Here is a 24,004-nt window from a genome sequence, read left to right as displayed (position 1 = left end):
ACGAAGGACCTAAAATTAATGGTCTCCACCAGAAAAATGGCTACTTATTCCCTGCTCGCCAGTAAAATTAATAGGCAAATATCCAGGAGGAGGCCCATGGCTAAACCCATCCTAGGGAGAGTGAGTTGCTTGCAAAACGGAAGAGAAGCTGGTGAGCATTTTCTCTAGTGCGCAAGATCACATCCTTCCAGTTTTCTTGCCCCCCAGATCTAGTAAGGAAGGAGGAAGAAAAGAGAAGAGAGGGAGGGAAGGAGAGAAAGAAAAAGAGGGAGAGAAAGGAGAGGGAGGGAAACGGACGGAGACAGAGTGGGAGAAATGGGTAGGGACCAGCCTGATGAAACAATTGCGCGCCAAGCCACGCCCCTGTTTCCTAGGTAACCCGATAAACAGACCTTCATCGGCTTCTCGTCCGTGAACTCCTCTAGTTGTAAATTGGTAGGCAGGAAGCTGTGGGCAGGGAGTCCGAGTGGAGATGTGTTCTTTCGTGAGACTGGGGTCCCCTAAAGGGTTGGGGCACCCCAAAGGCTTAGGAACTTCCATTGAGCCAGGCGCAGCTTTCCCCTTAGAGATGAGTGCAGCTGGAGGAATGAGGGTGTCTGAGAGGAAATGTCCCCAGAGTATGGAGGTTGGAAAGGATGACTCAGGAGAGAAGGGGGTCCTCATGGGGACAAAATCTCCCATGGAGTTAGGGTTCAGAGTGGGATTAGGAAAAGAAGATTCCTCATGTAGGGAGAGCCTCCTGGATAGTAATAAATTTGAGGAGAGGATAGCATCACCAGAAACAAAATCTCCATTGAACAAGGAGTTTGAAATGAAATTAAAAATACAGAATCTTTCTAGGACCCTCCCAGAGAGGAGTAATTTAGGAGTCTATGGGGTCTCAGCCTCCCAGGAAACAAAGTCTTCTCTAGGTATGTTACCAGGAAGAATGGGCTTAGAAAATGACTGTCTTCTGGCAGGGTGTTCTGAAAGGATGATACAGCCTCACTTGGGCATGGTATGCGAAAGTCCACAGACTCTAGGGAGCAGGAGAGGTTCACTGGGGAAGCAGACTACTTTGGATATAGAACCTAGACAGGAACTGGGAAAAGAGACCTGTGTGGTGATGAAGCCCAGTGCAGAGATGAAGCCTCCTGTGGAGGTGGACACTGGTCTACCCAAACTAGAAGAGCCAGGGCCCCAAATAGGCTTGGTGATAGAACCTTCTGAGAGCCAGTTTGCCCAACAACCTGAAGAGAGAAAGGAGGCTGAAAACACTGAACCAGGAATAGAACCTCCAGATCGTATCAGACCCATATACTCTGGGAAATTTTTTGATCGGATGCCTTGCTGGCCAACTGTAAGTGTTTTTTTCTAGTACTTTCCCTAAGAACTCTGTATATCCATGTCTTTATCAAGATGATAAACTGATGAGATGTGTTTGGATTCATGGAGTCAAATTGCAAAGATTTCGCTGAGCTGCTGATAATTCCTTGTCCCATTGGATTCTTTCAAGCTTTCACTTTGTCTGATAATTTCTCATTCTTTGCCTCCCTTCCTAGATGTCAGCTTTGTTTTCTGTGCATACCGATGGTTCCTCTTGACTTCTCCTGCCTTTCTCCTTTGACCTTCATTTTATTGATCAATCTGCATTTCCTCAACCCTTTCACCAACATACATGTTGTATCCTAATAGTCATATAATGAAAGAAAAAAAATTCCCCCATTGATTATATATTCTGTGATTATTTATTCTTTCAGCAAAGACTTGTGGTGGTGGTGGTAGCCATTTTGCTGGATACAAGAAAATGTACAAAAAACACATTATCCATACACTCTAGGTTTAGACACTCATTCTAATGTTAGAGACTGATAACTGAACAAATGTTATATAGGTTTCCAAATGAGTAGAAAACAAATATGATTCTTCCTTAATAGATATATACTCTAAGCACAGAGCTCAGTGGAAAGATTGGGCAACCTGTTTGAAGGAGATGGGAAGGATTTGCCAAGCAAGTAATATTTGAGCTAATTTAGAAATATTTGAGCTCGGGGCACCTGGGTGGCTCAATGGGTTAAGCCTCTGCCTTCGGCTCAGGCCATGATCTCAGGGTCCTGGGATTGAGCCCCGCATCGGGCTCTCTGCTCAGCAGGGAGCCTGCTTCCCCCCTCTCTCTGCCTGCTGCTCTGCGTACTAGTGATCTCTCTTCCTCTGTCAAATAAATAAAATCTTAAAAAAAAAAGAAATATTTGAGCTCATTTGAACTAATTTGTTGGGTGGAAAAGAAAGGCAGAGAACATGACCAAAGTTTCTTGTATTTGAGAATTATAAGCAACTCTTCTTATCCAACATGGTGTTAAGAGATACAGATGAAAATGAAATACGTGGAAGAAATGTAAACATCCAGAACATATGGAAACAGAAGCAATGGTGGATAAAATTTGCCTTTTGGAAAGATAATTTTGATATCAGCAGTAATGGTGGACTCAAAGGGGGCAATATTGGATGACAGGAAAAAATTAGAAGGCTTTATGAAAGTAGTTATGGATGAAAATTCATGTAGAGTTAGGATAGAGAGGAAAGTGCAATTTTGAAGGCTTTGTAGGAGATGATATGGTTAAAAATTGCCATCCAGGAACATCTGCGTGGTTCAGTTGATTAAGCCTCGAACTCCTGATCTCAGTTCAAGCGTCCATCTCAAGGTTGTGGGTTCAAGCCCTGTGTTGGGCTCTGTAGTTGGTGTGGAGCCTACAGAAGAAGAAGAAGAAGGAAAAGAAGGAGAAGGAGGAGAAAAAGAAGAAGAGGGAAAAAAATCTTTAAAAAAATTAATAAATAAAGTTCTTTAAGAAAAAAAAAAAAAGAATTGCCATCTGGTTGTTCTTCTATGTGGTGAAAGAAAGGAAAGCTGATGGATGACTTAGGGGTTTCTAGTTTGATCATGATCTCTTCTGGTTTGGTGGCAAATGAATATCTGGTGTTGGCCATCCTGAATTTGAAATATCTGCAAGATATCAGATGAAGAATCCAGGGTTATGGTTGGTAATGTGAGACAGTTGGAGCCATGGGTAGGATAGAAGAAGAATCTAGGCAAGAACCTTGGGGGAAACATTTATGCAGTGGTCAAAGAAAGAATTGTCAATTAGGTGAGCTTTTGAGGAGTGGGTCTTTACCTTATTTATTGTGCAGCTTCATGGCATCTCATAATGCCTGGCAAATAGTGGTCACTTAGTAAATATATGATGAAAGAAGGCAGGATGATTAAATTGGAGAATGAACAGAAGAAAAAAAAGTGAGTCCAAGAGGGTGGTATTGAGGAACATAAAAGAAGCATCCTTGAGGTATTGTGAGAATAAAAGACTCCACACACTGAGATTTGACAATACAATTCTGCTGAAAGTGGTCAGAGGGATTCTGCAGAATTTTTTCTATGTCTGCAGACTTTTTGTTCCCCTTGGGACTCAGGGTGTTCTTTTGTCTTTGACCCACTTTGCTTTCTGTTTCCCTTATTGGATTTCCCCAGCCACACTCTTTCACTTGACCATGCCTGCTTCTTCTTTCGGGATTGGTTCTACAGTCTATAGCTTCAGACCTGATCTCACACATGGGCAGATACCAGCTTCTGGTTTCCAACAGAGGCAATTCTAAACCTGTGCTTCCTCTTCCTCTCACATCCTCCTTTCTATGTGTGATAGGACAGGGTAGACAGTTTCAAGGAGTAAGTGACTAGCAGTATTAAAACACCTGTGATAGGGTAAAGAGGATACAGATTAATTAGCTTTGGATGTTAAGGAAATTAGCAACATTAGTAGAATGGCATAATGGAGAGAGAATTCAGATTCCAATATACTGAAGAGTGAAAAGGAAATTCAAATTGGAAAAAATTATTGTGAATTTTGTTTTCTCCTTAAGAAGTGTGACAGTGAAAAGAAGGGAGTAAAGATTCCACTTAGGAATTTATTTATTTAGTGAATCAGTAGAGAAGTTTGAGATAATACAAAGGAAATAATGGGTGGAACTAGATCCTAGATAAACAGGAGGAAATGAAATTAGGGTATAAGTCAAGAGAAGTCAAGATTAATGTGGACTAGAAATAATAATTTTAATATTTAAATATCCATTTTTACTATAAAACAAAAATAACAATATTTTAGAAAACTTTGAAAAACACCCAGAATCTTACTACCCTCACACAATGCCTACTAGTATTCTGCGGCATTCACATGAATGTTTATTAGCAGTTTAACATATCAACATCACTACTCATGGAACTCTGCAGGTATAAATTCTTTTGCTGTCACAACAAAACTATGAGACAGCTGCTATTATTAAATTCCATTTTACAGATGAGGAAACTGAGGCAAATTAGATAATTTGGTGAAGGTCATAAAGCTAGGAAGTGGTAGTCCCAGGATTTGAAGTTGCAACTTCAGAATCAAGAGTCTGAATTCTTGACTATACTATATTTCTTGTGACACTTTTCTCCAAATGTGTTTTTAGGTAGTTGTTATGCCAAACATACAAATTGTTTTTTTTTGTTTTTCAATAATTATCATTTAATACAACTTCAGTGTTAATACAGAGACCTTAGGAAATCTTTTAATGCTAAAAAACAGTATTTCTTTAAGCTAATGTATGATTTTTTAGCTAATTTACTCTCTTGTTGGACATTAGATTTTTTTCCAGATTTTTCTATAAAAATAGCCTGCGAACATCTTTATGTATATATCTTTTTATATGTCTTGGAATATTTCCTTAGGATAGAGTTTCAGCAGAAGCCAAAGGATGGATCTTTTTCTAGTTACTGTTGCCAAATCCCTTTCTAAAAGATTGTACCACTGAATTTTAAAAATTAATAATGATTTGTAAGGCATTGTTTTAATTCACATTTATTGGATTTGTGATGAGACTGAAAATTGTTCCATAAGTTCGTTTTCATTGTTATTCTTGTATCTGGTCATCTTGGTCAACTCCTGTTTGTCTTAATTGCTTCTCATTATGAAGTGAACTCAAGGGGTTTGCTGCTTGGGGTACATCAAATTGAGCACAACCCAAGGAAATATTGAAAGCAAAGAACTTTTTATTGTTACAAGAAAGAAGACAGGGAAATAGCTCTTAAAGCACTGTCTCCCCATGGGGTTAGTATAGGAAGCTTTTATTTAGTGTATTGGGGGTGGGGACAGGGAGTTTGCATATGCACTTTTGGTTTAATTGCACATGCCTAGCATGTAAACGTGCTAGTGCATACATTGTATGTTCAAAAAATGACAGAAACTCTGCTCATAGGAAGGGAACTTAGTATTATAATGAACTAAATGTATCTTTAGGACAACTCAGAGGGGGTTTCTGTGCAGGTCCTCACCTCCATCCAGTTCAGCTCAAACTGGCTCAAGGTGTTACCATGCAGGACACACCTAGCAAGGGGCTAGCAGGTGAAACACTTAGTTAAGCATCTCCTTGGCTGGAACTGTTGGTTCTGCAAAACAAAACACATTCCTTTCCCGCTTTGTCTCTTCCCCTCCTCCCTTCTGCTGATAGTTTCCAAACCTCTTATTTGAGTAACCTCCCATTGAATCCTACCTAACAATTATTTCTTTTGGATTTTCTAGGTAGGCAATCACATCGATACTTTGTCTTTCCTTCTTCAGTATGTACACCTCCTATCTCTATTTCCCATCTCATTGCATTGCTTATGACCAATAATGCAATATTGAAAGTGAGGTCTCTTTTCAAATTTTAATGGGAATGATTTTTATGTTTCAATGTCAAGTATTATTTTTGCTGGAGATTTCTGATATATCAAATTAAGTATACTTATATTCATTCCCAGTTTGCTAAAAATGTTTAAAAATTAAGAATAGAGTTTGAACCTTGAAGAACTTTTCCCCACATTTGCTGAAATATGTATTTTCTAATAGCAAACCATCTTCATATTTTGAGCTAAGCCCTACCTGGTTTTAATATATTATTATTATAACATATTCCAGGATTTGATTTGCTCGTATTTTGCTAGCATTTTTGCGTCTATGATCCCATGTAAGATTGAACAGTAGTTTTCTTTTTGTACCATATTTCTTTGAGTTTGGTATGAGAGTAATGCTGGTAAAAGGATTTGGGAAGCGTTCCCTATTTCCAGTTGTCTTTATGCTTGTAACTGTTTATCCATTCTGTATACTACCTATTTCTTGGTAGGCTTGGTAGAATTCACATAGCTGAAAGGGGAAGGACAGGAGATCCCTCAATATCCTCACCAAGGGACGAGATGGTTACCTGTTTGGTGCCCCTGAGTTCATACAGTCTTAACGAAGGAAGGAAGTGCATATGCATGAGTTCAAAACCCAGTTTCAAGCACATGACTATGAGGAGTGTTCAGATGGAAATTCCTATTGTGAAGAACCCACTAAAATCAATCCTTGAGGACAATTGCTTTGCATTAAGGTGTATTCAGGGAATTGGGGAGCTCATCTTAGTCAGAGGCCTTTCTGGTGTTGAGGGAAGGAATGCAGACACATCTCATGGGAAGGACACTCATCCTGTTGTTGAAGTTGCTGCCCAAAGTTGGTGTTGAGCTGTATGTGAAGGTCTGCTCTGATGGATTTATGAGACCCCCATTAAGCCTTCTAGTAAAACAGTCATTGGTGTAGCACAAAGACCTCTATTTAGGAAAAGTTTCCAAGAAATGGTGGCCTGCAGAGAGATTTTTAGAGTGTCCTTCAAGAACTAAAAATGTTCTGATAAGGAGAGGTCCTCTCTGTGCAGCTCATAAAAGGGCTCTTGGCTCTTAGCACTCTGGTAGAGATCAAAATCTCTATAATGGTTATTTCTCCAAGACATCCTGAAACTGTCCCTTGATCACCATTAATGCACTGACTGTGACAGAAATATTGAGTTATTAGACAGAAATGAACCTTACAAAGTGCCTTGGTAAACGGTGCTGAGCCGTGAGGTACAAAGGGGGAAAAGGAAGGAGAGGTTCAAATAAAGGTTAAAAAAACTGTAGTGTCTACAATGACTAGACAGTATTTAGTCATTATAGCTACAAAAATGCCTGCTTTCAAGGAACTTAGAGTCTATAGACCTCACATTGACAAATGAGTTTATAATATAAATGTCATATGATGGGGGTGCCTTATTTTTCCTCTTCACTAAGAGTACCTCATAGCTATTTGCAGAAAATATTCATTTTGTCAGAATTTGCAAAGAACCAATGTCTGTAGAAATCTGAGAAGTGGGTGGTTTCATTTGCATATAGGTTCAGGGCCTTCTGAGCAGAAAGAAATTAATGTGATCACTCCTAACTTTTTCTCTAAGAAATTCAGAATTAAGGTTATCTATGGGTAAAACAGAGTAATCTTGACCAAGGTCCCAGCGTTATGCTAGCCCACACTGAGTTTGGTAAGAGGAAGGTGGAGTGATGATTATGGGTCAGTGGGTCTTCAGTAGTTAAAAATGTCTCGTATCGATCTTCCTGAGTTGACTTGAATCTTGGGAACCAATCAATCACATGAGATGGTCACTAAAAACTGTAATAATGGGGACTGACTGGGGAGGTGGCCAAATGAGGCTGGACTGGTGTGATTAGGAACTGAGAAAGGGGGTGGCTGAGTGAATGGTTGGTCAGTGCAGTTGGGAATTTGGTTACATACAGAAGGCTGAGAAAATAAGTGGGTATATTGAGGACAATAGGAGCCAGGTTTCTCACTGAAAAAAAAGTTAACCTAATATGAAAAGGAGAAGGATAAAAGGAATCCTGTGTATTGGATTGTCTTTGGATGTATTGGTAGAACCTCGTGGTATATGTCCATGTCCAAAGCCATATCTATGTATCTACATGTATTTAACAAAATAGAATATTATAAAATTGATAAAGATGCTAGTATGTGGGGGAGTGTATATACACATACATTTCTTACCTCTGTCCTCTAAGAGGACCTAGAAGCAATGTTTATCTGGTAGCAATGAACGCACCAAAACCAGATCTTGATTTTTGAATACGATTCTGTATTAAAAGGAATCAGGACTTTTGGAGGAATGGCTGACTCTGGGGTTGGTGCACTACGATATGAACTTGGAACACTCTAAGAGCCAAAAACTAAGAAAATTCTCAAAGAATAATGCAAATGTGTTAAGGGGCACAGAAATAAACTTGAAAGAGCTCTTAGTAGACCAAACTGTTATATTTGGGACATTGAATAAAATTTCCATTGAGTTAAATAGACATCCATGAACCCAGACACATGTAAATACATGAATGATTGAATAAATAGCAAGAAAAGAAAGCTTCCTTGTAGTATAATGCCAATTAATAAAAGTGGATGGAATGTTAGAATTAGAACATCACCATTTGGCAATCATCTCATAGTTGTGATGATTTAGGCAAGAATCATCAATGGATATTAAACAGGTGAAAGTTTGGTGAGGAACTAGATATTTACATGAATAATTCTTAATTACAAAGGAAACATAACTTTATAGAAGAGAAACCTAGCAGGGATCACCTTCATTTAGTAACTAAAGTTAACATTATCAGTAATAGGACAGATTAACAGTGTGTCCTCCCTGACAGAAGAATACAGCAATGTTTCTGTGATATCCCAGACAAAAATGTATAACTTTAATCATAAGAAAACACTAGTAACCTAAACTGAGGGACATTTTATAAAATAATTGGCCTGTCCTCAAAAAATGTCAGGGTCGTGAAGGACAAGGAAATATTAGGAACTGTTCCTAACTGACGGAGACAAAAGAGACATGGCAATTAAATGCTATGCAGGTGTGGTGGCTATGGAGGTCCCTGGCTCCTACGTCCCTTCAAGAGGACCTGCTGTGGGGAGCATGGCCAACTGATAGCTTCCTCCTGCTGCCCCCATGAAGCTATTGCCACACTGATGCTCCCAGTGATTGAACATGATGGGGATCCTAGGATTGGACTCTTTTTACCCAACCAGATTTCTTTAATGGGAAACTTAGTCTCAGAAACCACTCATTGGGCTGGCCAAAATTTTCTCAGAACTGTGAGGTAGTCTGAAGCTCTTCTTCCTCCCCCTTCTTCTTTTTTAATATTTATTTATTTGAGAGAGAGTGAGTGTGCACACACATGAATGTGTGAGCTTGGAGAGAAATGGAGGGAGAGGGAGAGAAAGAGAATCCTAAGCAGACCACTGGGCCAGACTCGGGGCTTGATCCCAAGACCCTGAGCAGAAATCAAGAGTCGGTCACTCAGCCAGCTGAGCCACTCAGGTGCCCTTCATGCTCTTCCTTCTTTTTTTTTTTTTTTTAAAGATTTTATTTATTTATTTGACAGAGAGAGATCACAAGTAGATAGAGAGGCGGGCAGAGAGAGAGAGAGAGGGAAGCAGGCTCCCCGCTGAGCAGAGAGCCTGCTGCGGGACTCGATCCCAGGACCCTGAGATCACGACCCGAGCCGAAGGCAGCGGCCTAGCCCACTGAGCCACCCAGGCGCCCCCATGCTCTTCCTTCTTAACACTTCCTTTTCTCTCTCCTTTCAGGGGTATCATAGTCTGAAAGTTCTCCCTACTCACTCCTCCCCTGTTATCTTTCATAAGTGCTTTCCCTAATAAATCTCTTATATGCCTAACCATGGTATCTGCTGCTCAGAGGAGCCAAATAATCACACTGTACTCTTGGGTTTGTTCCTTTTGTTATAAAGGACAATATTGGAGCAACTGGTGATATTTGAATGGTGTCTGTAAATTAGATACTAATGTTATATCAATGCTAATTTTTTGATTTTTGATGCCTGTAATAGTTTTTTTTTTAAGATAATAAACCATAAGAAAAAGTGAAACAGAGAAGAGAGACAACAGTTAAGAAATTTAAGTAAATTTTAGGGACACCTGGGTGGCAGAGTTGGTTAAGCAGCTGCCTTTGACTCAGATCATGACTCAGTCATGATCCCAGGGTCCTGGGATCGAGTCCCATGTTGGGCTCCCTACTTGGCGGGGAGTCTGCTTCTCCCTCTCCCCCTGACCCTCCTTGTGTGTGCGATTTCTCTCTCTCTCTCTGACAAATAAATAAATAAAATATGAAGAAAAAAAAGAAATTTCAATAAACTTTAGAAAAGAGGCAATGGATATATGACAACTGATTTTGTAGCACAGAAGAAAATGAAATTTGAGGGAAATCAGGTGGTAATTTCCACCATGTATGACCTAGTTTGCCTGGAATAATCCCTGAGAAGCTCAGGTCTTGGAAGAAAGTGTAGTAAAGCTTGGATCTGAAAGTCAAGTTTAGTTGAATGTTCATATTCAGCACAGTTCGGTATCTAGGTCCACTTTTCCATCCTATGCTGTCCTGACTCCCTACCTCTCCACACCAAATCTGATTCCCTCCCTTCCACCAAATCTGTGGATTTATTTTCTCAAAACAGTTTTTAATGTCAAAGACACCAAGGCCAAGGGAAGTCAGGGGTATAGGTCCATGCTGAAAATGGGATATTATTTCTTAAAGATTTTATTTATTTATGACAGAGAGAGATCACAAAAAGGCAGAGAGGGGGCGCCTGGGTGGCTCAGTGGGTTAAAGCCTCTGCCTTCAGCTCAGGTCATGATCTCAGGGTCCTGGGATCGAGCCCCACAGCAGGCTCTCTGCTCAGCAGGGAGCCTGCTTCCTCCTCTCTTTCTCTGCCTGCCTCTCTGCCTACTTGTGATCTCTGTCTGTCAAATAAATAAATAAAATCGTAAAAAAAAAAAAGGCAGAGAGGCAGGCGGGATGGGGGGGCGCTGTGGGGTGGGGAGTAGGCTCCTTGCTGAGCAGACAGCCCGATGTGGGGCTAGATTCCAGGACCCTGGGATCATGACCAGAGCCAAAGGCAGAGGCTTAACCCACTGAGCCACCCAAGCACCCCAAAATGGGACATTAATAAGTCAAAGTGTACTTTCTGTAATGGGGTTTCCCTAGCTGCTTCCCCCAGTGGGCCCCAGGAGGGCCAACAGCGAGGAGGAAAGCCAGCCCTCTCACCAGTAGGCAGTGCATAGAGGCAATGGAGGATCATGAGTAAGAGGAGAGATTTGAAAGCCAACCTGCTTTGGTTCAAGTATCTGCCAGTATATCAAGTAGTATAATTCTGCCACTCAGCCTCTCTGTGCCTCATTTGCACACCTACTTTGTGGAAATCATTGAGTACAAAATGAATTAATACATATAAAATATACATGCAAATAAATACATATAAAACACTTAGAACAATGTCCAGCACACTGCTATGTGGTCTGTAATTATCAGCTATTATTACCATTATTACTATTCTCTGGAAGTTCTGAATATTCTAGAGGGAAAAAAAATGAAACTGGGGATTCCACCAAAATAAAGGCTTCCTCATCATCTGATCACCTTATAGGAAAACCAAAGACTCAACAAATCCTGCAACACACACACACTACTAATCATCTTTGTAGTGCTTAACTTTTTAATATAATGATCAGACTTCAGCTTGAAAGCAAGTGGCCAAAACAAGGTAATAGGAAACACAAAAGCACAGAGGGAACAGAAGAAAATGTAAACAAAAGAGATTACTTGAGAGATAAAGGATGTTGCATCCATACAATGAGATGGCAACTTTTTAAAAAAAATTTTTTATTTTTTATTTTTTTAAAGATTTTATTTATTTATTTGTCAGAGAGAGAGTACACACAAGCAGGCAGAGAGGCAGGCAGAGGCAGCGAGAGAAGGAGGCTCCCCGCTGAGCAAGGAGCCCACTGTGGGACTCGATCCCAGGACCCCGGGACCATGACCGGAGCCGAAGGCAGTGGCCCAACCAACTGAGCCACACAGGCGTCCCGAGATGGCAACTTTTAAAAGGACAGAACTTTAAACAAAATCTTTAAAAAAAAAAAAAAAGGACAGAAATTTTCAGAACTAAATATAGTCTAACTAAAAATTCAATGAAATCAGGAGGATTAAAAAAAGGACATTTCCCAGACATTAAGACGAAGATTAGAAATATTCAGATACATTTAATTAAAAGTAGGTCCAGAAGGAGGGGCACCTGGGTGGCTCAGTTGTTGGGTTTCTGCCTTAGGCTCAGGTCATGATCCCAGGGTCCTGGGATTGGGCCCTATGGTCGGTTGGGCTCCCTGCTTGGCGAGGAAACCTGCTTCTCACTCTCCCACTCCCCCTGCTTGTGTTCCCTTTCTTGCTCTCTCTCTCTTTGTCAAATAAATAAATAAAATCTTTAAAAACAACAATAACAAAAAAGTATGTACAGAAAGAGAGAATAGATAAAATGAAGTAGAGAAAGTTATCAAGGAAATACAGCAAAATTTCTTTGAATTTAGGATACAAATCAAGATTACAAGGAGTTAATTCCAAATGAAGGAAAGACAACCCATACCATGCATCATTGTTGCAAAATTTCTGAAAACTGGAAATACAGAGATGATTCTAAATACTTCCACGGGGAAAAAAAGTCACGCACAATGGAACAAAATTCAGAACTGCATTAGACTTTTTTTTAATGTCTGCTTTTTTTTTTTTTAAAGATTTTATTTATTTGATACAGAGAGAGCACAAACAGGCAGAGTGGCGCGGGCAGAGGGAGAGAGAGAAGCAGGCTCCCTGCCAACCAAGGAGCCTGATGCGGGACTTGATCCCAGGATCCCAGGATTATGACCTGAGCTGAAGGCAGCTACTTAAGCGACTGAGCCACCCAAGGTCCCAGAACTGCATTAGACTTCTAAACAGCAAGACCACCTCTTTTTTTTTTTTTTTTCCAAGTAACGTCTTCACCCAGCCCACTGTAGGCCTTGAACTCAGAACCCCAAGATCAAGAGTTGCATGCTATACTAATCGAGCCAGCTTGGTGCCCCAGACCACTTTTTTTTTTTTTTTTAAAGATTTTAGTTATTTGACAAGCTGGTGGAGCAACAGGCAGAGGGAGGGGGAGAAGAAGGCTCCATGCTGAGAAGAGAGCCTGATGTGGGGCTTGATCCCAAGACCCTGGGATCATGACCTGATCCTGAGCTGAAGGCGATGTTTAATTGACTGAGCCATCAGGTGCCCCCCAGACCACCTCTTAAGGGATATTGGATAATGCCTTCAAAAATTGAGAAAATTATTTGCTACTTTGTGTTTTATACCTAGCCAGACTATTAGCCAAACATAAGGATAGAATAAGGATATTTTCAGGAATCTGTTAAAAAATTCAACTGAATAAATTGGAAGATCTAATGGGCTTTTTTCAACAAGTCATGAACCAAAATCAGTATCCCCTTTAGTAAGTGGAAAAGAGCTCCGAGAAGCTGTACAAAATGGAAGGTTTTTACAAGCAGAAGGGGGTGGGGACAAGGAAGTCATTAATAAAGAGAAAAGATTATTACAGGCAAGGTCACCTTTCTTTGGGAAAGGGTGGGGTCTATCAAGCAGATGACCTTATTAATGTTGTTCAGGAAATTCCAGAGTGATTGATTTAAAATTCCATTCCTGGGACTGGCTGAGACTGCAATTAGGTTAGATATTAAGTCCTAGTTTGCTGACATGGGGCTAAACAGAAGTGGCTCCATTTTGAGCCCATTTTTTTTTGTTTTATTTTTTACAGATGGAATCAGAATTTGGCGTTTCATGCATTCTTTCTTGGGAAATGACTAAAGAAATTACTTCAGTGAAATGGGGCTATACACCCAAAAGAGTAATAGTTGGGTTTTAGGGAATGGGCAATTTAGCTCTGAAGAATGGCAAAAGAAAAATTTCGAGGACAAGAGCTGTGCTCCAGACCTAAAAGCAACCAGCTAAGATTGAACCAGGAGGAGGAAGGGTTATAGGAGAGAGTTTATTAAAAAACAAACAAACAAAAGCACTCTAGAAATTTGACAGATCAGTTGGAGCATTTGGAAAAATTTAGAAATAGACATGTTAACAAAACAAATGCAAAGGCTAAGACTAGGAAAAATATAATATAATGTGATATAATATAATATATATAATATACCTTCTTGGTTCAAGAGTGAACAGTTATGATAATATAAACACAATTGGCTTTATTAAAAAGTATAATGTACCCATATTAAGGATGAGAGAAGGGAAGTAGTGGTGGTGGAAGAGAGCTACAACCTTCTCCACCATAAAAGGGTAGCAGTTATCTGAAATTAATCTGATTTTTTTGATTATCTGAAAGTAATCAATATATAACAGTATAAGGGTTTAGAAACATGAAGATAAGTATCAAAAGAAATGGCTGAAAGTATAGAAGATAGCTGGCTCTAGAAAGTAGAACTAGGTACAAATGGAGCAGAGAAATGCCGTTTTTTATTACAATCCTTTGGTTTTTGAGCAAAGAACATGTATTACTTAGACAAAAGTTAATTTTGAAGGAAAGAGGAAAAGAAAGCAAGAAAGAAAAGAAAGAAAGAAAGAGAAAGAAAATAATAACAGGCTTTCATTTTTCTAGTGCTTTTGAACCAGATGTCATCCTCTATGTATCTGTATCATGTATAAATGTTTGACTTGAACTTGGGGGTGCATGGGCTTATCCTTCTGGGTGATAGGTGCGAAAACAATACTATATGGAGGTAAGTGATAATTTAGGTGGTGAGTCCTTTCTGCAGGAACCCCAAAGATGTAGATAAAGATTTCTTGTAAAACAGTTTCTTTTATCTTCCTTGGGTTTGAGACTATATCTACCTCTCTCTCTCCCCTTAGAAAAATCTACTGGTAATTATTAAAGTATTTATTCCAGGCTGGTCTTAGTTATATTGTGCGGCATTAATGTAAGTTTGAACCCAAGAGTTAAGGGTGCAGCACTTCTTTTTCTAAAATCAGTCTGTGGTCGAGATATAGTAATTGGAAAGAAATCTTGAAGAGGAAGAGGACAAGATTTATGTTATTGAAAACCCATTGTCTTGCCTATATGGAGATTTTTCTTTGATTACCAACCTTGGAAAATATGACTTTTATTTTTATAAATGAGGTCAGTAGTAGAAACACTGAGAAAAATGAAACTCCAGCTGGGGTTTCCTATATGACTTTGCATGCAAGGTTAGTTTTGTATCACAGATCAATAAAACCTCCAAGGTCAAATTAGTGGAAAATCATTAAATGATCCTTCCTTTTGAGATTTAAATGTACATTACTAATCCAGCATTTCTCAAGTTTTTGCCAGCAGAATTAAATATATATATATATTCATTAATTATAAGTGTTCATGGGACTAAAGTTTGGGAAACACAGTGCTAAGGAGCTCTACCCATCCTTGGCAGTGCATGAAGAGGTCCCTGCCAGGAGTTCACAGTATGAGAGAGTGTGTTTTTTGGCTTGTTGGGGGGTAGGGTTACACTTAATGTTTGGTTACATTTCTTGGCTGGATTCTGATACCCGCTGTGGCAACAAAAAGTCTCCAGGAAGATAATTGTTCTTCTCAGGTAAGGGAGGTCCTTAGGATCACTCTAAGCCACCTATTAGAGTTCAGGAAGTAAAACTCGAGGTGACCATTACAGCTGCTCCTAAATTCTGTCTTGGGTCTGGATGTACTTGATTATCATTTTTAGTTTCTAGTGCTCTTGCTGCTGTTTTTCTTCTAGTTGATGTTGGTTATAGACTTTTTGGTAATTTTATTGCTTTCTTTTGCTTTACAAAAGAGCAATACATGGTAATAAAATATTGAGAATAGCACAATGAAAATAAGTCACTTGTAATCTCACCTCTCAAGCAGAATCACAACTGGCAATTTTTGTCTATGTATTCTGTACGTACTGCTGCATATAGAGGTGTGGTTCTGTGTATTTGTATCATGCAAATTTACATTTTTGTTTTAATTCCCATTTTGTCATGAGCATTTTTATACTATTCAAAATTATTTATATACATCATTTTAAATGATTCTACAACAGTATATCAATTGAAGATACCGTAATTTATTTATTTGCCTATTATATTTAGTGTGTTTAATTTATGTCTGTATAAATAAAACACAATTTCATTGTTTGCCACTTAGTGGACCAGAATGAAAAATGACACAACAAATTTTCACCAAACTTGGAGTATGTTTGGGATAGCTAGATTCAAAGTGTAGGCTTTGAAGAAAAAGAACATATTTATGTTGTGGGGCTTGGTGGAGAAACTATAGGGGAGGAAAAATAATTTTCTCTCTACTCTTCTGTGTTCTTGGCTGAGAGCCTCTGTTATAAAAGACAGAGTAGCAAGAGAAAAACAAACAGAAGTTTTAAAATATATAGACCTCATACATACATGGGATATACCCAGAAAGACTGACTAACTCCCCAATATGGCCCAAGCCACCTCCTGAAATACCATCTTAAGTTAAAGAGAAAAGAAAGATGTTGGGGTAAAGGGAAGTCAAGTTATGGGGAATTGCCAGGAGAACCCTGCTTAACAAGGGTAAAATTTGTTATCAGATTTAAGTCAGCGCTTCGCCATTGGTAAGACTGGAGACTTAGAGGTATCCTTTTTTTTTTTTCCTGGTACAGAGAGGGAGATACCTTTACAATGATTTCCTTTGTAAAATGTAAATATCCCTTATGAAAGGGTAACTTCTACTCTTGTTTTCAGCGCTTCCTTCTCATCTGCTGTTTCTTAGAATAATCAGATCACAATAATCTTTATTCTGCTACCCTTCATACCTCAAATTGGTAAATAAGCACCCTTTGAGAACAACTGAAATAAAAAAAGATCCATGACTGAGGTGGGCTGAGGGAGAGTTGTCAGACATATTATGACACTCTAGATAAAAATCAGACATAATGGCTTCCATTTTTGTGTCTCCAGTCAAATAGCATGAGGACATCTGATGTTCTGCTGATTTGTAGTCAAATTGCTTTCATGTGGGCAAGTCTATGAGGAATTCTAAGGGCATTTCTGTCCAAAAAATGTTTACAATGATGAAAACCTAGATTATTTACTGTCAAACATTTGGAAGGGAAGCCAGTAGAATTATCTAACAGGCCACAGACTGATTGACCCATCAATCAATCCATCCTTCTTTCTATCTTTCTATCACTCACATAAATAGCTGCCTGACTATCCCCATGTTCTTCAGCCTAATGAGGCCATCTTTCCGTTGAATATTTAAAAGAATGGCTGGAGCTCCCATAACAGGTATAGCAGGAGAGACTTTATGTTTCATGATATTTCTGAGATTTCTTACAATTTTTAGCTTAATTAAAAATCACTTGTATATCTCTTCCCTTTTCTGTACTCTGCTTTAACCCAATTTACAACACAGTCCCTATCCTTTTTTACACAAGTTTTTTTTCACATAATGTATTTTATGAGTAAAATTTACTTAAGATTTGGCGTTAAAGTTGGACTGCTTCTCATTGGCTGACTTCTTGTCTTGTGCCTCCTGGCCTCTCACTAGCTGCAAGATCTTTTCTTCCTCCCACCTTCTCCTCAGTCTTATTTATTATTTCCTTTAACCCTTCCTTCCTTAGTCTAGCCCATCAATAGTTCATATTTTTATCTACTTTTTAGCAAAGCAGTTAAATTCTCTGTCTAGTCATGTCTGTGGGCTTCCTCTTTTATACCCGGAGATGTTATCTAGATACTCTCTTAAACCGATGGTTCTCCCCCTAAGAGGAATTCTGCACTCAACACTTAACGTAATAAAAACCTTCCACAACCCCACCTCTATCCATGTGTCTATTTACAACCCCATCTATATCCATGTGTCTATTTATATAGTTTTTTTTTTTTAAGATTTTATTTATTTGTCAGAGAGAGGAAGCACAAGCAGGGAGAACAGCAGGCAGAGGCAGAAGCAGGCTCTCCGTTAAGCAAGGAGTCCAACGTGATCCCAGGACCCTGGGATCATGATCAGAGCCAAAGGCAGGCGCTTAGCTGGCTGAGCGACCCAGGTGTCCCTATATAGTTTTTTAAAAAGATTTATTTATTTTAGAGAGAAAGAGAGAGCATATTCAGGGTTGGGGGGGAGCAAACAGAGAGGGAGAAAGAATCTTAAGCAGACTCTGAGCTGAGTACAGGGCGCAATGTGGGGCTGGATCTCATGACCCTGAGATCACCACCTGAACCAAAACGAAGAGTTGGACATATGCAGACACCTCACGTGTCTCTATTTTCATCTAGCCATCCATTTATTTAATATATCTGTCCCCCTGCCAACATCTACACATTCATCCATCCACCCAACTGTTAATCTCTCTGCTTTTTTCCATCCTGATTCCTCCATGCTCCTCTGAAGACCCAAAACACTCATTATGGGAAATTTTTTCCCTTAGTTTTTAATTTTTAAAATTTTATTTATTTATTTGAAGATTTTATTTATTTTTTTTTTTATTTGAGAGAGAGAGATTGAAAGAATGAGTGGGAGGAGGGGCAGAGGGAGAAGCAGACTCCCTGTGGAACAGGGAGCCCAACACCAGACTTGATCCCAGGACCGTGAGATCATGACCTGAGCCAAAGGCAGACGCTTAACCAACTGAGTGACCCAGGCAACCTATTTTATTATTTTTTTTTATTTGGCTATCAGGGTATTTAAAAATTCTTTATTTAAATTCAATTTAGTTAACATATACTTTATTATTAGTTTCAGGAATAGCATTTTTAAAAAAAAGGAATAGAATTTAGTTGTTCAGCAGTTGCATATAACACCCAGTGCTCATTACATCAAGTGTCCTTCTTAATGCCCATCATCGAATTATTCCTTCCCCTAACCCACCTCCCCTTCAGCAATCCTCAGTTTATTTCCTACAGTTTATTTCCTACATAAGCATCACATATTCTTCCCCCATTTTCATCTTATTTTCTCTTCCCTTCCCCTATGTTCATTTGTTTTGTTTCTTAAATTCCACATGAGTGAAATCATATGGTATTTGTCCTTCTCTGACTTATTTCACTTAGCATAATACCCCCTAGTTCCATCCACATTGTTGCAAATGGCAAGATTTCATTCTTTTGATGGCTGAGTAATATTCCATTATAGATTCCATTATATATTATATATTATTATATATGCATATATGTGTCATATATATATAACATATATACACACATATATCACACACACACACACACACACATACACATTTATCACATCTTTTCCATTCATCTGTCAATGGGCATCTGGGCTCTTTCCATATTTTGGCTATTGTGAACATTGCTACTATAAACATTGGCGTGTCCCTTTAAATCAGTATGTTTGTATCCTTCAGATAAATACCTAGTAGTGCAATTATTGGTGTTGCAGGATTTTCTTCTCCTTCAGTGCCCGAGGTTCTTGGTCATGCTGCCTCGAATAATGAAGGGGTAGACCAGATGAAGAGTGGTGGGCAGCAAAGCAAAATCTATTGAGTGATAGTACAAAGCTCCTGAAGAGGGTGGGGACCCAAGAGGGTTGCCACCAGAGTTTCTAAGTCTAGGAGTTTTTATGGACTTGTTGGTGAGCTGTTTTAATCTGATCCACTGTCCATGAGCCTGTCATCTAATCAAGTTTCTGTCATCTATCCATCACATAAAAAAGGGTGGAGGGCTCCTTGTGAAATCCTTTTAAGGGTGGTTTCCTCTTCGGGTGGGGGTCCCTTGTCTCTGCCTGCCTTTCTTCCAATTGTCCTTCATCACTGGGTCATAGAGTAGCTCTATTTTTAACTTTTTGAGGAACTTCCATACTACACCAGTTTGCATTCCCACCAATAGTGTAAGACTTTTTTTTTTTTTTTTAAGAAACTTATGTGGTGGCGTCACAGTTCCAGACTTTAAGCTCTATTGCAAAGCTGTCATCATCAAGACAGTATGGTACTGGCACAAAAATAAACACACAGATCAATGGAACAGAATAAGGAACTCAGAAATGGACTTCCAACTCTATGGTCAACTAATCTTCGATGAAGCAGGAAAGAATGTCCAAAGGAAAAAGATAGTCTCTTCAACAAATGGTGTTGGGAAAATTGGACAGCCACATGCAGAAGAATGAAACTGGACCACTTCCTTATGCCATACACAAAAATAGACTCAAAATGGATGAAAGACTTGAATGTGAGAGAGGAATCCATCAAAAGCCCTGAGGAGAACACAGGCAGCAATCTCTTCCACGTTGGCCACAGCAACTTCCTGCCAGACACATCTCCAAAGGCAAGGGAAATAAAGGCAAGGGAAAAAGAGGCAAAAATGAACTATTGGGACTTCATCAAGATAAAGCTTTTGCACAGCAAAGGAAACAGTCAATAAAACCAAAAAACAACTGACAGAATGGGAGAAGATATTTGCAAATATCTTATCAGATTAAGGGGCTAGTATCCAAAATCTATAAAGAATTTATCAAACTCAACACCCAAAGAACAAGTAATTCAATCAAGAAATGAGCAGAAGACATGAACAGACATTTCTTCAAAGAAGACATCCAAATGGTCAACAGACACATGAAAAAGTGCTCCACATCACTTGGCATCAGGGAAATGCAAATCAAAATCCCAGTGAGGTACCACCTCATACCAGTCAGAATGGCTAAAATTAACGACAGGAAATGGCAGGCATTGGTGAGGATGGAGAGAAAGGGGAAACTTCTTACATTGTTGGTGGGAATGCAAACTGGTGCAGCCACTCTGGAAAACAGTATGGAGGTTCCTCAAAAAGTCGAAAATAGGGGCACCTGGGTGGCTCAATGGGTTGAGCCTCTGCCTTCGGCTCGGGTCATGATCCCACAGTCCTGGGATCGAGCCCCACATCCAGCTCTCTGCCGGGCGGGGGGCTTGCTTCCTCCTCTCTCTCTGCCTGCCTCCCTGCCTCCCTGCCTAATTGTGATCTGTCTGTCAAATGAATAAATAAAATCTTTAAAAAAAAAAAAGTCGAAAATATAGCTACCATCTGACCCAGCAATTGCACTACTCAGTATTTATCCCAAAGAAACAAAGGTGGTGATCCAAAGGGGCACTTGCACCCCAATGTTTATAGCAGCAATGTCCACAGTAGACAAACCATGGAAAAAGCCTAGATGTCCAACAACCAATGAATGAATAAAGAAGATGTGGTGTACTGAAAAACAACCTGAGGGTTTTGAAGGGGTGGGGTGGGAGGGTGGGGGAACCAGGTGGTGGGTATTAGGGAGGGCACAGATTGCATGGAGCACTGGGTGTGGTGAAAAAACAATGAATACTGTTACGCTGAAAATAAATAAAAAATTAAAAAAAAAAAAAGAAAAAAAAAAGAAGATGTGGTGTATATATACACAAGGGAATACTACTCAGCCATCAAAAAATGACATCTTGCCATTTGCAATGATGTGGTTGGAACTAGAGGGTATTATGCTGACCTAATTACTTAGCTTAGTTAATCAGAGAAAGACAATTATATATATCTCACTGATTTGTGGAATTTAAGAAACAAGGCAGAGGATCAAAGGGGAAGAGAGGAAAAAATAAAGTAAGATGAAACCAGAGAGGGAGACAAACCCTAAGACTCTTAATCCTAGGAAACAAACTAGAATTGCTTGAGGGGTGGGAATGATGGGGTGGAGTGGCTGGGTCATGGACATTGGGGAAGGTGTGTGTTGTGGTGAGTACTGTGTATTGTGTAAGATTGTTGAATCACAGACCTGCACCCCCAAAACAAATAATACATTATATGTTAATTAAAAAAGAAAACAAACAAAACTTATCCTTTCCAGAAGTAATGATCAGCTGCCTTGAAATGACAAAGGAGAAATAGATAAAAAGTGCACTGCTGGGAATAATTGTAATCTTTGCCTTGGGCAAAGGAAGGACAGATAAGACCCGAGTTAGAATTAAGTAAAGGAGAGTGCCTGGGTGGCTCAGTGGGTTAAACGGCTGCCTTTGGCTCAGGTCATGGTCCCAGGGTCCTGGGATCAAGTCCCACTTTGGGGTCCCTGCCCTGCGGAGAGCCTGCTTCTCCCTCTTCCTCTCTCTCTCTCTCTCTCTCTCTCTGTATCTGATGAATAAATAAATAAATAAAAATCTTTAAAAAAAGAAGTTTAAAAAACAATTAAGTGAAGGAAATCAAGTGCATTGGGGCCATTCACTGAAGGAGCTTGGCCAGAAGTGACATATTTGCCTATGTGGAAAGTTAGGCTGTTGGTGGAAATACACTCATATGCAAACATACCACACACACACACTCAGAAGTACCTAACATTTTATCCTGAATTTAGCTTGAACACAACCATACTCTCATTGTACTGATGACATAGTACAACTGATAATTAAACGTTATTTCTGAAAGTTGACTCCCTCAGCATGTCATAGAGATCCCATAACTGGATGGAATCACTGACAAAGCTAGTGCTGTAAAAAAGATATACTTATATATATTTAGCTTTAATGTTTGTATTATAAATCAGGATTACTTTAGATTTGCTGTATTGCATCTTTTTCTTAATCGTGTTAAACCATTCAGAGTAACTTTGTAGCATTAGATGCACAGGCCAGATTAAAAATAAATGCCATTCTTCAAAATACTCCCCCTCTTTCCTGACAATGACCAACTACTTGCTTGTTGTTTTTTTTTTTTCTCCCCTTAGGCAGGAAAAGTTATTCCTGTTGGAGACAGAGTTGCAACCTGTTTGACTGAAAAACTTCCCAGGGTGAGCATTTTCAATACGCATTTTTGTAAACCCTTAGGTTTGTCTCTTAAGTTGTCTCTTAAGACAACTCTCAATGTTCCTTAAGAAAGCTGTATAAACTTAATGTGGTCAATTTTGATTCTTTACTGTATTTTGAGACCTTCTAGTGATTTTGTTCAAGGAAGTGAAAACTCCAGGCTTACAATTTTTAGCTCTATAAAAACCATTGGAGATACCTTTTATTTCTATAGAAAATAGTCATTTATGGTATGCTTTCTAACCTGAGTACTTCTTGGTTGTTTTCTAGATATAACTTTTGAAATATGACATTTATTTCTATAAAACACATTTTAGGAAGTTTCATTATGTGGGTCTGTAGTTCCTCATGTACTTATTACACTCATGCAATGGTGTTCACTGATTGGGATAGGTTAATCGTAATATTTTAAAAACTGTTCTTAATTCTGTTTTCTTGTCTCACTATAGCTAGTTACTCCACCTGAGGCAAAAAAATTTTTCAACTATAGATATCCACCTGCTGGAGCTGAGAGAGTATTTTATGGTAGAGCAAAGGATCCCCAAATTGCTCCTTATTTGACACATGGAATAAGATCTAAAATTTCGATACCGGTAACTTCTTTTCCTTTTTTTCCCTGTACATTATTAACTTACTAAGGTGCAAATGCATGAATGAGGTATTAATGAAATCATCAGTTCCAATTTCCTTCCCACTCTTACTTTTGAGTAGTGAAAAAAAAATCCAAGCAGCAACAGCCAAGAGACTGTAGAGAAATTAGATTGTAGAGACAATCTACATTTTTTCACCTCAGATAACACAAGCCAAGTTGCACTCCATTTTCTCAGGGTAAAGAGAAATGCTGTCAGGCTTTGTTAGAGAACGGAGAGGATGAAGGCTGGGTGATAGAACATTGAGGCACAGCAGAGTGCTTGTATAGAATTTCGGGGAGTGGACTGACTGTTATCTGTGTTAACTGGGCAGTCTAGATTCTGAAGACCCGATCTATACTTCTGGAGAGCGCTTGTGGCAATCGCGTGATTCTTGTACTTGTCATTCCCGCTTTTCTAGAATCCGCATCAAATAATCAGGGCACTCTTCTTATAAACCTTAGGGCCTCAGTGAAGTTCATGTGGGGCATGTGTCAGCTACAGAGCTCCAATGCTGACAGTTGATTTGAAGAGATGAGCAAAGGCAAGGATAATTAAATGTTTTTCCACAATCACATTCTCTTCTCCCCAGCTATGGATTAGTTTTAGTTTTCAGATTTTTGCTTTTTTCTGTTGTTATATCTGTGCTTTATATGATTTCTTTAGGCAAAGGTATTGATCAACCCACAGCCTATAACAACATTTCAACAGAAACTTAAAGATAAAAAGGAATCAGTATATTTTAGCAATCAACGGGCACCACTAGGAAGATCTCATGATCAAACGCCAGGATTACCTAAAGGCCTGGATGTACTCAATACAACGTTTGGGACAACAGTCATCAGAGGTTGTAAAAAAGTGATG

At 39.2% G+C, this 24,004-nt stretch overlaps 1 protein-coding gene across 1 annotated transcript in view; it reads left to right on the top strand.

The window, feature by feature from the left end:
* Positions 1–472: 472 nt before the first annotated feature.
* Positions 473–24,004, top strand: part of EFHB (EF-hand domain family member B) — a gene marked incomplete at its 5' end in the record, with an annotated part of 53,617 nt that continues 30,085 nt past the window's right edge. Inside the window, 4 exons of the mRNA XM_080810490.1 lie at positions 473–1,339; positions 22,433–22,495; positions 22,961–23,104; positions 23,807–23,990. Of these exons, the coding sequence (XP_080666616.1) occupies positions 473–1,339; positions 22,433–22,495; positions 22,961–23,104; positions 23,807–23,990 (1,258 nt within the window). The remainder of the gene's footprint in view (positions 1,340–22,432; positions 22,496–22,960; positions 23,105–23,806; positions 23,991–24,004) is intronic.

Source organism: Martes martes (assembly GCF_963455335.1).
Source record: "Martes martes genome assembly, chromosome: 1".
In the NCBI taxonomy this organism is placed as follows: Eukaryota; Metazoa; Chordata; class Mammalia; order Carnivora; family Mustelidae; genus Martes; species Martes martes.
The sequence above is the reverse complement of the archived record's forward strand: the minus strand, read 5'-3'. Positions and strand labels throughout refer to the sequence as shown.